At 39.4% G+C, this 13,245-nt stretch overlaps 1 protein-coding gene across 1 annotated transcript in view; it reads right to left on the bottom strand.

The window, feature by feature from the left end:
• Window positions 1-2,519: 2,519 nt before the first annotated feature.
• Window positions 2,520-13,245, bottom strand: part of EIF2S2 (eukaryotic translation initiation factor 2, subunit 2 beta, 38kDa) — a 15,940-nt gene continuing 5,214 nt past the window's right edge. The window contains exons 2-9 of the mRNA XM_004687271.2: window positions 12,624-12,801; window positions 11,631-11,734; window positions 8,376-8,511; window positions 7,554-7,654; window positions 6,808-6,956; window positions 5,809-5,865; window positions 4,327-4,412; window positions 2,520-3,797 (exon numbers count right to left, since the gene is read on the bottom strand). Coding sequence (XP_004687328.1) covers window positions 3,622-3,797; window positions 4,327-4,412; window positions 5,809-5,865; window positions 6,808-6,956; window positions 7,554-7,654; window positions 8,376-8,511; window positions 11,631-11,734; window positions 12,624-12,801 — 987 coding nt within the window. The 3' untranslated portion in view covers window positions 2,520-3,621. The remainder of the gene's footprint in view (window positions 3,798-4,326; window positions 4,413-5,808; window positions 5,866-6,807; window positions 6,957-7,553; window positions 7,655-8,375; window positions 8,512-11,630; window positions 11,735-12,623; window positions 12,802-13,245) is intronic.

The following is a 13,245-nucleotide window of genomic DNA, read 5'->3' as shown; positions in this document are numbered from 1 at the left end:
GTTCCTAGATAATATGACACTTGTCACTGAGAGGCTTTGATACAAAGTACAGGCTTTGGCACTTGAATGCCTGGGATTGCATCTTGGCTCCTCACTCCTTAAGTCTGTTTCCTCTTTTGTAAAATCGAGATAATAGTAAGCCTGCCTCTAAGGATTGCTGTACTGATGTATATGCTGAGTGTGTACATATGTACATAAACATGCACAACTGGAATGGGGCCTGGCATATAGTAGGGACTTGGCGATGCTATCCATGTGCATGTGATTATTTAATAGCCCAGAGTCTCGGCCATATGAGAGACATTCGTCCTATTACACTGGTATATCTGGGGCTAAAAAATGGAGCAGTGATAGTTTTCATTATCTTCATGATACTGAAGCTTTTGTGCAGTATTATTTGGATTTGGCCAGCTTTCTGTGTAAAATTTTAGCTTTAATTTGGTTCCTGGCTCCCTGTGCAACTTGTTGGTGTCCTGAGACCAGTTCTTAACTGAGGGGTCGGGGAGGGTTGTACAGGTTTCCCCACGTGGACAAGCATTCTCAGTCACCAGCAGGGTGTCCAAGAACTCAATTACGACATGATATACCCAGAAATAGTGTCGGGTTCTACTAGTTAAGAGATCATTCTCCCAAGTCTGCCCTTCACTTCAGAAGCTTGTCGCAGGCCCCAGGCAGCTTGTAGGCTGCCATTAGGCCTTGACTGACTGCCTATAAACTGATGTTCTCAAGAACCCCCTCTTAAGACTTCTGGTGCCATAAAAGCCCAGATTGTCTGTGCTTCTGACAGGCTACAAATTACAGGTTCCTTATTCCTCAGATGTCCTCAGGTCTGATTAACACACTGAACCCAGGAAACCTGTTTACTCACTAGATTGTCGATTTATTACAAAGGATGCTGAAAGAAGGTCATCAACAGCCAGATGGAAGAGATGCATCAGGCAAGGTAAGGGGAAGTCTCCCCTTTTGGGATTTTATGGAGGCTTCATTAATTAACCAGTTAACAACAAGAGATACCTTTATCACTTGCTAAACAGGATATCCCAAGGGGAACTGGGTCAGGAATTGTGGCAAAAGACCAAATGTGTAGGAGAGGTACCTACCAAAATAATTATTTCCTATGCCACAATACTGCATTCATGAAACTGAGCTTAAATTAACAGACAATAATTAGAAGACTTCAGAAATACCTTACTAGATGAGGACTGAAAGGGCAGGAGCCATGGCTGCCAAAGGACACCGAGAAAGAGGCATTAGATCTTTTCTTTTCTCAAGAACAGTATGGTGAACATGACAACTCCAAGGACTTGTCTTTATTCCAAATGCTTGGGGGTTGTTGCCCCAATAACATGTTTGGCAGGGTTAAGCAAGATAACTACAAGACAAGCACCATCGCCACAAGTCTTTAGCAAGGTCAATAAATCCATCACCACACCTGGCAGGGTCAACTGGTACCACCTTTTCGGAAAATGGGTACACTTACAAACATTACCCTATTAAACCTTCTGCCCACTCACTATCCCTGGAAATGCAGCCAAAGTATCCCAAAGATGCTCTGGTTTCCCTTAGTTCTTAGCATTGCCACGGCAAAGGATCTGGAGGGGAGGCCACGTTGAAACCAGGGCGGCACATTCCAGGATTATCAGCCCAATGTTTTTCTTGCATAACCTTACTCTGCAAGGTTGTGATTTTCTTTTTGTTTGGGAGGGAGGGGGAAGAGTGGGAGCATTTTCTATATTCTTTACAAAGAGACTCAACTATAACACAACTCATAGGCACTGCTTTCTTTTGGGAATAGGAGTACTTGAGCAAACCCTGCTGTCAGCTCTCAGTGTTATGGTGATCTCTTAGTGCTGTGCTCTAACGGCTGTGCCACCAGGGAGGGCCCATATGGTGACCTCTTAAGTGTGGGAGTGAGTAGGATGGCATCTTAAGGGAAAAAATTTTAAGCTTTTCTATAGAGGTGGGAATCAGACATGTAGTCAAGCATTTTCTAGACTGGATTACAAGTAGCTCCATGTTTATGTCCTGATGAATATGTACATCCAAGAAATTTCTCAGGAATTTGTAGAATCCTGAACACAGTTCCTAAAAAATGTTGCTTCTCTTACAAGCAGAATATGGCTTTTGATCATTACCTTCTGACCAAAGGATACCCAATTAAGGGTTTTCTTATTGTGGTGATTATAAGACAGACACTTCAATTGCTTTATGTCACTCCCAGCTAATCTGAGGTTGCTATGTAGTAGTAGAGACATGATGCTACTGTGTATGGTTTAAGCTAGGACAACCCATCATTTTGAATGGGTTCAATATAATCCATTCAATTTTACCAGGGGAAACCTGGCTTGGTCAGGGTCAGTCCAGAGAATCTGTTTTGAGAATGGAATTAAAAACTAGGCTGAAATTACCACTATAATTACCACCAACCTGTCACCAAACTGTGGAATACCACATCTTCCCCTAAGGGTCCCCCTAAATGAACAAAACACACATTACATACAAGAGCAGTGGCGTGCTAATTACACAAGAGGCATGATCCTTGCTTTATTCACACCATTAACATCCAACATTGGAAATTGTGTGGGTATAGGTACAAAAGGGGGTCAAGATGGCATTATAAACAGTAGTTGAGTTCATCGGGGACAGCCTTGGCAGCTTAGCCAGTGTGTAGTCCCCTCAGGGTCTATTAAGGGAATGCTCTGCTTTCTCCAGTGCCAAAGTGCTTTACAACACTTTAAGGGTCACAGTGATTAAAAAATAGAAATGTACTTGTGATAGGCCTCTTTCAAACCCAAAACACAAGCTGGGAAGGAAAACTTCCTTTAGTATGGTGGCTTAGATTCTAATAAGAGTTATCTGCACTGCACATAGCACATCACCTAACCTAAAGATGCCCAGTTAGGCGCTTTCTTAGTGTACTAATTTTCGAGACACGCTTAGTGGCCAATAAAGAAAGTTCTAAGGAGGGAGGGTACATAGCACCATGTATTCCCTCACGTGGTAACAGCTGGAGTACTTGGCAGTAAGGTAGTGGCAATGATCTTCACCATAATGAAAATAATTCAAAGCCATATAATTGTTCCTTAAGACACTGAAAACAGGCTGTGTCACAGTTCTTGCTCTAATCACCTTCCCATGTGAAGCTGTTTCTACTTTATGTACAGCTCTAAAGAAGTGGAGTAGAAAAATGGCTGGCTAGTGTTAAGTGCCTGCCATGTCCAGTTTCTCAGAACAAAGGTACAGAGTCTTGCCAGGCACAAGCTGTTGTATTGAATTCATCAAGCACAATTTTTATAGAAAAGAAAACTGAAGAACAAATCAAATAGAATCACTGTTATAATAACTTTAATTTATCTTGCATTTTACAGAAGTCTATGAACGATTTTAAAAAAGCACCTCCTTACCCCATCAAGTTTCTGACAGTTGTTAAAGTAGGTAATGAGTATGCCAACAGCTTGAGCATCCACATCTTGCAAGGATTTCAGATCAACCAGCCACATGCCAAGGAACTTGGCAGCATTTCTATCTTGTTTTTAATACAATGGTATTTCCACTCTGATGGTAAACCTGTCCAGCCAAATCTCCACAACACACTTTGAAAAATCAGTGGTGATTAGCAAATTAGTTAGCTTTGGCACGGAGCTGTGCTCGCTTGCCGGTGACAGCCTGGAAGCCGGTTTTGATGCTGGCAACAGAGCATCGAGAATGACAAGTTTCGCACTGTAAGAAATAGAGTCGGGTGTCCTTTTGCAGAATTGTGTCTGGTGATCGGCATGTGTGACAGGTGACATATTCCTCTGCAGAAGAATAATACACAGAATTACTTGGTGGCCACTATGATCCAGGTTTCTTCCCTCTGAAATACATCTTCTATCTGAACTCCAGAAATACATGCTGGCAGCCACATCAGAAAACTTCAGTAACCTTAACTATTCTAGGGTAAGAAAACACAAGCTGTCTGCTATGGTGCTTCAAATACTAGAACATGGGTCACAGTAAGACTCTACATGTCTAAAGAAGCAAGAATGCTTGCCAGATGCCCCATCATAGGTCTGTCCAGTAGAGTCACTCAGGAAACTTACTGGCTTCCTAGGTGGAAACAGACCTGCCATTCTGACTTCAATCAGGAACTAACAGGTAGCCTTAGGAAATCCAAATCTTTCACCTTGTTGCCCTAATCACCTGCAAAAGCCAATTTCCTAGGATTCTCCCTGATATTTTAAGGTCAATTTTTCCAGACGCCTTACAAACTAATGGCTCTCCTCAAAATATTGCAGTCTAATGAGAATATCTCAGTGATAGGCTGAAATTAAATAATATACTTACTGATATATCTTCGCAAAACATTTTCTATTTGTTTCTGTTGGAATCTTCCTTTGATTACCAGCTGATTATTACCGTCTATAGAACCACTATAAAAGAAAATGAAAAAATTTCACTATTGACTTTTCCTGTAAGGACTATCACATTTGCTGATTGAAGATATATTCAATGGCATAGGAACAATAATGGTACCCTACCTGGTTTCTCAAAAGTTTTTAACAAAATAAAATAGGATAAATCCACTTATATTTATTGGTTTTTCAGTTAAGTTTAAAACCTTGAAGGGTACAGCACCCACTTGCATTCTGTGCCATCTGTGGCCTTAGCTGGAAGGTACCATCAGGAACCATGGCAGAAGATACCTTTTCCCAGATTACTGATTTTATTTGCTTTGCCACTAGGAGTCACTGTTACTCTCCTGTACATAACCACATTCCTTGCGGGATAGAATTCAATTTCATCTCAAGCATAAACAATTTTAAGAACTGTATGCTCCCTCTGGTTTCAGAAACCCCACCTGTAGACAGCAAAAATGGCCTTGGATCATAGCCTGCCAGCCATATTTCAGAAGTTCCATCAGGCACAATTATTAAGCCTTATAAGAATGCAAACTATGGAGGCAGACCTGAGTTTTCATTTGACTATGCTAGTAACTTGCTATGCGACCAACTTCAATTTCACATCACTGAACCCGTTTGCAAATCTATAAAAAAAAGGTATTAAGGTGCTTAGCATAGTGCTAGCATATAAAAGGTATTCAATGTTATTATGATGGCCTAAGCTTATATAACTTTATTTATGCATACAAGAGCTGGGTGTAGGCTAGAGCATGGAGGAGGGGAGGTGGGGTTTAGAGGGTTCACCAGGAACAGAATGGGGAACAGGGGGATTGACTGAAATACACTGCTAAGGGGAGCAGCAGGCAAGAAAGGAGAGGTCTGCTGCCCCGCCATGCAGGCCAAATCCCTGGCCTGGGACTGTGCTGCAGTGACTGCTGATAGCTTGACAGTACTGATACTTACCTCTTGTGCCACCAGGGAGGCCCTACATAGCTTATTTTTAAGGAGTCATTCAGCTACTTAGCACTTATGGAAAGTGTTGGGGTGGGTTCTATGGGTTCCTTGCCCTCCCTGAAGGGATGGGGTTGACTAGGTGCATGCAACGGGTGAGCCCCAAGACAAGTAACTAACTACTTAATCATCAACCTGTTACAATGTTTCTCCTGTGCCACTCATCAATTTCTAAACTATTTCTTCAACAGCCTGGTAATGATTTAGAAATAAATTCTACCCTAAGAAAATGGCTTCCTCTGGAATTTAGTATTTGCTCAATAAAAAGACTCAAGACTTCTAAAGTGACAGGTTCCCAAACAGCCAAGCTACCCCATTGAAATGAAGTGATTTCTATTCTTTAGGCTAAGAGTCCCTTTGTTACATAACCCATCCAAGTAGTACTATCTACAACTGAATATAACTTATTTCTCACCTTGTACCCAATTCAGCCAATAAAAATGCAAGGAGATGTTTGGGCTGACGATGTAATCTGAAAAGAAAATGGAATATAGAAAATTTTTTTATGGAAATCTAACCAAACTTAAACAAAACAAACCTGCTCACTATTTTAATCTTTGCTTACTCAGCTATTAGGTAAACTTAATTAAGTACACCCTTCAAACTTTGAAGAGTATACACAATTTACAATTCAAAGCCCATAAAACAGTGCTGTTATTTATAAATGTCTAAATATGGACAGGAAAGGTAAAAATAAATGTTTCTCTGGGAAGGTGGAAGAGGTCAGGAATAGATGTAAAGATGGTCTTAATTCTAACTGTAAAATCTGAAGCAAATGTTTTTAAAAAGTCAAATTACAATAATCCTTGCATATTTCCTGGTAAATTAATCTCAATGTTTCGTGTTTGAGATTCTTAACTATAAGAAAAATTAGGCAATATGGAAACATTCCTTCCATGGTAGCACAAGAGCAGAAAAATTGAAAACAGCTTAAATATTCAACTGTTGAGTGGTTTAATAAATTATGGCATACCCATTCTATCTTGCTTTTAAAATAAGACAGGTCGCAATTACTTAAAAGATAAAATTATATTTACACACCTAAAATTAATTTTACTCACCTAGTTTGAACTTATTCCAATAAGTAAATACTAACTACGATAGATTTTAAAGTTATTTTTCCCCAGATGTAGAAACAGGTAAGTTCCTACATTACAGTCAGAATATAAACGGGTACAAGCTTACTGGAAAGCAGTCTGCCAACTGATACCACAAGTCCATTCTGTACACGTTTGTCCAAAGGCTGTTTGTTTACTGCCAACATACAAAGGGTGACCCTCCTTCAACCTAACCCTGACACCTGCACATTCTATTGATAATTCTCCCTGTAGTAAAGTCTACAATAAGGATATTTAATATATACTCCACTGAGAATCTAGTGTTTGGGGTGGAAACACTCCAATAACCAACTTACAGTTTACAGATATCTGTAAAGTTGACAAAAGAAGTTTTCTTGGTTCCTACTCGGACAACCTGTGGAGGTTTCATAACAAATTTCCTTTTCTCTCCAGCAACCATATCTGGATTCTTTTCCCTCATGATGTTGAACACTCGATTCAATAGCTGTAAAGATAAAGTGGCATGCATGTACTGTTACTAACAGGAGCATAAAGTTCTCCTGTAAGCTGTAAGCAGAGCAAACTTCACTTTTGATTAAACAAACACATGCTTCACTACATGTTCTGGGAGCTCCTTGAGGGCAGGACTTAGTCTTCAACCAGGATCTGGCCTATTATAGATGCTCAGCAATTCTTTGTTCAAAGTTAATGAATTTACCCCTAATAATTCTCCTGTATCTATGGGAAAGTATATGTTACAGAGAAAAGCCCAGGAAAACCTTGGTTCCCAATCAGCCACTCCCTCTTCTCACTGCCCTCCCCCATCTCACTCTCCCAACCCAATTCCAGGTGGCTGCATGTTCTCAGATTCAGATGAGAACGGAGAGTAGTATGATGACTGTTACACACTCGGCAAGGTGGCTGGTATATGCAGGCACAAGGCAACATGCACTGGTAGTGTGACATCTGTTTCACTATCAATCTGTTATTTTAATGGCTTTCCCTGTTCAGGAAATACTTTGCTTTTCTTTTAGAAAAGAAGTTCTAGAGCTTCTAGAATTCTATTGAACTAATCCCACTTTCATAACAAAATTTGTCTTACCTCTTCATATGTGTAGTCTCTTTCTGAGCCTGCCCAAGCAGGGCCTGTCTGGTTACTGAATGAGATACCATCATCTTTTTTGCTGTCTTCATCTTCTAAAGCTATAGATAATAGACAGGGATGCTATTACAACTTCCATTAACAACCCTCAGTGAAGGACAGTCTACCATTTTAATTAAACATCCACATCTATAAAACCCAATCTGTGCTCTAAAGACCTTACAGCACTTAGAAATTAATAAAATACCACTTTTAACAAAAATATTACAAATATTTTATGATTTAAAAAACTCAGTCACACAATAATTTCCTCCAATAGCTTCAATTAGCATACTGTCATCGAAAGTGCCTATTCTTCCCCCAAGAAATATTTAACTGTCATTTTCAGGTTAGATACTACTTCCTTCTAGGGGCATCCCTGGTGGTGCAAGGGGTAAAGTCACATTGCTATCAAGCTACCACCAGCCACTGTAATGAGTTCAGTCCCTGACCAAGAAGCTAGCTGACCCACATGGTACAGCAGACCTCTCCTGGCTCATCCACAGCTCCTCACAGCAGTGTATTTTAATCTACCTGTTCTGCTCCCCACTCTATCTCTGGTGAATCCTCTCACCTGCCTCCACCTCACACCTCTGGCCTACACCAGAGTTCTCCAATGCATAAATAAAATTTAAAAAATAAATACTATTTCCTTTTAGCTTTCATTATTGGGTAGTGGAATTAAGGGGAATGGAAAAATGAAAAGTGAGTCCTCCAACCCCATCAAAAAGACTAACCTAACTTGAGTAACCCAACTTGAACTGCTTGAGGATCCAACATTACCTTCATCTTTCTCTAGAATTTCATCCTCGTCTGGGAACTTGACATTCTTCCTTTTCTTCTTTTTATTGCCAAGCATTATGTCAAGGTCATCCTCTGGTTCAGCTGGTTCTTGGATATCACTTTCAATCTTAAGATCCTAAGAAATTGAGATGAGTCTCAATATTGTGACACTACGACTAAATTTTTTTTGAATGAAATGGCTGACATCACTTGAGGAAAAAAATATTCCAAATTGAAGTTGTAGATAAGAAATGTCCATTCTAGATAGCCAAACAGGTTAAGAGATTCTGTCATTTAAATCGAAAACTCTTCTTCAAGACACTTTTGTGTAATCTCTCTCTTTTACCCACCAGTCTGGGGCGGGGGGTCTTATAATAATCATTGTCTCTGTTTCTAAACTGACAAAGGTCACTCGGGAAACTTTCAAATTCTTAAAACTAATTGACAATTCTGCAAGAACAGAGTTGAAGAGTAACTTTTAAAAGTTTGTAAGTACTCTGATGCAGTTAGTGGAAGGCCTTTTCCTGACACCTACGTATGTGATGTTTTTCCACACTAATTCTCCAACACTAACTAGATCACCTACAATTTAATTGAATTCTATCCAGACTTAGTCAGTCAGATTCCACAGGTTTAAGGGTTCAGTCCCACAAGACTGTCCTCACTTCAGAGGCTTGTCACAAGATAGGGTCCCTAAGATACATACAACCCTACCTTTTCCCTAGGTTCAATGTTAGAGGAACTCACACAAGAATGTACCTTACTTCACTATTACCGGTTTCTTACACAAAATATAACTCAGAAACAGACCAAAAGAAGAAATGCATTGAGTCAGTTGGGTTGGGAGAAGGGGACAGGTGCAGGGTTTTCATGCGCTCTACAAGTTCACATCTCCCAACACCCTCATTGGCTCACCAATCTAGCTCTCCAAACCCCATTTTTTCAGGGTTTTTATGGAAGTTTCACTATAAAGGGATGACTGAGTAAATCACTGGCCATTGGTGATTACACTTAATTAAATCTCCAGCTGCTTTCCTGTATGCCAGAAACCTGGGACAAAGGTCAAATATTTTTTTTATCATACCACAGTCATTCTGACACCACACTTTTTAGTGGTCTTTGGGCATCACTTTAATAAGATGACATTACACAAGAGAGGAAAGGCAGAACCCATGGAAAATTATGGTCATCTGATAAATGGATAGAGTCAAGGTAAAGCCTGACTCCAAGATTAGTTGCTATAACTGTGGATGTAGAGGACATACAACAGCCTAGAAAATAGTCATAAATTCCCCCCAAAAGCAGTCAGTCTCTAGCTTATCCAGCTCACCATGAACTGTGCTATCAACATTACCCATCATTATCTATTTTTGTGTACTCAATTCTGAACTGTGACAATCACTAGTTTCAAAAATCCTATCAGCAAAAAGCTGGAAGAGCTGAAAGTAAATGAAACTCAGTTTCGAAATCCCAAATCCAGATGTAGTCTTTTATGTCTACGTGACCATCACAAACCAACTGTCCATGTGTATTAGCTATTTAACATACAAATTTAACTACTCTTTTTAACCTAGAATACATCAGGAAACTGACGTGAATAAAAATTAGCGCTCAACAGCCAGCTTCTATGCCTACACTTTACTTATTTCATCCCAGTAAGATCTACTTCCAAAATGAGGCTAAGGCCCAGTAAAAGGCAAAGAACACTACAAAGTATTTTTCAAAAGTCCTATTAGGATCTGAAAATGCAAATGGGAGACTAATTCAATATCTTAAACCACTTCAAGTTTAAGTCAGCATCTATGCAGCTGCCTAGTGATGAGGGTACTTTTAACATCCTATGTTACAACGTCAATATACACTTTAAGATAGAGCTTAAATGCAACTCTTCAGGACAAAAGCTACCAGAAGAATTGGCCAACAAACCCTGACTAACCAAGACTTTGCTTGGCACAGCTCTCATTACTCGGGATATTTAAATCTACTTATTCAGTATAACCTAAGCATTTCTTCTTCTCAATTTCCCTGTAACAGTACAAAGAGAAGAAAATCCCCAAACAGGGAGAGAACAAGATAGAAATCCAGGTAAAATCATCTTGCTCCAAAGAAGACTAATTTATCCCTCAACTAAATAAGATGGGCAAACTGTCTCACTCATTTTCAGGTAACTCTAGCAATTAGCTATCTGACTCACTGTAATTGTCAATACATTATTTGCTAATTAGTCATCAAAATTGTTACAAATTGTTTTCAAAATTCAGTGCAACTCCACCTGCATTTCTTGTGACATGCAGGATACACATTGCCTGATTTTGAGCAAACAAATCATTTACCAAAGAAAAATCTAGGTAGAAGTGCAACATGGGACACTTAGTGCATGATGTGTGCTCACTCTTGTGCTCTATGTATACATAAAATTGCCATTACTCTGCATTTTCTAAATAGAGGTATGTGTAGGTTCTACACAAGATTCTTAGACAGGTTTTCTAAAAAAATTTTTTGAGTTATTTGAGTTGGAAATTAATCCAGTAGTAAGACAACCACAAGGTCTCAAGTCCTCACAAGGTCAGAGAACTTGAGAAAACTAGTGAGTGCTCTGGTTTTCCTATGGCCCATAAAACCATCAGCTACCAATCACTTTTGATGCTCAGAGGCACACATGTAAATTTACGTATCTTCAACGCTAGCAAAAGCTTAACAAGAGAAACTATAGAAATAGTTACTTTGGCCACATAAATATCTTCCGTTGGCCAATGTCTATAGTTAAAAATAAGAGGGCCCTCCCTGGTAGTGCAAGGGGTTAAGTGTCAGCACTGTGAAGAGATCCGCAGTCACTGCAGCACTAGTTTGAGGGAGCTGACCCACATGGCACAGCAGACCTCTCCTGTCCTACCCACTGCTCCCCTCAGCAGTGTGTTTCAGTCAATCTGGGAGAACCCCATTCTGTCTCTGGTGAATCCTCTCACCCCTGCACCTCTGGCCTGTACCCCAGTTCTTGTATGCATGCATAAATAAATCTTTGTAAGAGACATTTAGTAATTATCTTAATGGCATACAATATTCAAAGTATACCTAGATTTACATTCATTTGAAGCATAGCCTTTAAGATAGCTAGACACAGTTCCAAGAAGATAACCTTTGACAGTGGTAATTAAGTAAAGTATAGCTAGTAGATGAGACTATGAGGGAGAAACATCACCCATTAGCAATCTTTCAATAGGTCAAATTTTACCTTCAATAAGAAAGCAATACTACCTTTACACCTTCTTCAGCTTCATCAATATCAAATATCTTTTTTGTTTTTTTCTTCTTTTTCTTCTGATTAAAGAAGTTCAAGTCATCGAGATCATCAGAAGCATCTAAAAAGAAAATTGAGATTATTAACAAACTGTTAACAATTACCTGCAACTTTCTAGAAGCAACTAATTTGGGGTCAAGCTTTAAATTAATAACTATTAAACAGAAAGCAAAGCATAAAATTATGATTTACACTGATATGTCTCAACTACTAACTAAATCATTACAATAGAGACTGAGCACTAATTAGTATAGTGGCCCCTCCATAACCACATTATACTTCTGAAAAAGTAGCAACTTAAAGCTTTTTTGAATGAAAAATCTGGTCAGGGGAACATAGGGGACCACACCATACCTCAATGTTCTTAAAACAAAGTCAGGGCTCTAACACAATTCCAAGAGTCTCTAGCTTTATCTCCTCACTTCTGCCTACCCTTTTACAGTCCTTGGTTCCAGCCCTAATTACTACTACTTATCATTGTGTTTGGTCTCTCACCTACACACCTTCCTACAGCCTTCTCATATACCTCTTACCTCCACCTCACAGGGCCTTTGTTAGATGCAACTTCCACCAAGTTTTCTCTAAGTCAATTTCCCCCATTTGGTGCCTACTAGTAACTTCCTGAGTCCAGCAGAGTCCCATTTCTTTCTGCCTACACTCAAATACAGCCACCATTCAAATCAGAAAAGAGACCAGACAAATTAGACTAGAAATTCAGCTCTAGGATGATGAAATTTTTGTCATCTTTGAAACTTATGATTTCAGTGGGCATTTCCATAGAATACATCTATCAGAAATTATGCACGGTCCAGTGTACAGATTGCTGATGGCCTCTAAGTCAATGGGACATCCTTATTAGGCGCGTGGTCACCATATGCACAAAATGCAAGCACCAACAGAAGAGAACAGTTTCCCATGACAACAGTAAGTCTTCTGTGTTTACCACTTACCTTTTTTCCTACTGTCCTCTTCATCGGCCTCTACATCTTTGTCCTCAGTTGGCTCTGGCTCCACTTCTTTTGTTTCTGAAGGCTGAGTTTCTTCTGTCTGAGCATCTCCTTCCTCATCTAACATAAAAGGCTTCTTCTTCTTCTTTTTCTTCTTGCTCATAGTAGGATCAAAAATCATCTGTTTAAAATAAGAGAAAGAAATCAAGTGACTGTTTTTAATGATTCTCATTTTCAAATATGCTGTTTCTTCAAGTGGCATACATTATTAAAGAATATGTTTAATTTGTAGATTACCACAAGACACACAAGCTTCACTTTTAGCTTCACCAGCAAATCTGGAGACTTCATGAATGATGGAATTCTGAGAAAGTAACCTTAGCAATAACCTATGTTACACTCCTCATTTTATAGTTGAGAAAAACAATGCATAGGTAGGCTATATGTGTTTAAGGTTGGCCTACTGGACTTGCTACACCAAGAGAGTTACCTGACCTTTAAAAAATTTCATCCTATGTGGAGAAAAAGGAACTCTCCTGCATTGCTGGTGGGAATGCAAACTAGTACAACCACTATGGAAAACTGTCTGAAGGTTCCTCAAACTGCTAAACATGGAGCTTCCCTA

This window comes from Condylura cristata, unplaced genomic scaffold (genome assembly GCF_000260355.1).
Source record: "Condylura cristata isolate star-nosed mole 26May11 unplaced genomic scaffold, ConCri1.0 scaffold00022, whole genome shotgun sequence".
Classification (NCBI taxonomy): Eukaryota; Metazoa; Chordata; class Mammalia; order Eulipotyphla; family Talpidae; genus Condylura; species Condylura cristata.
Note: the sequence above shows the minus strand (reverse complement) of the source record. Positions and strands in the feature narration are given on the sequence as shown.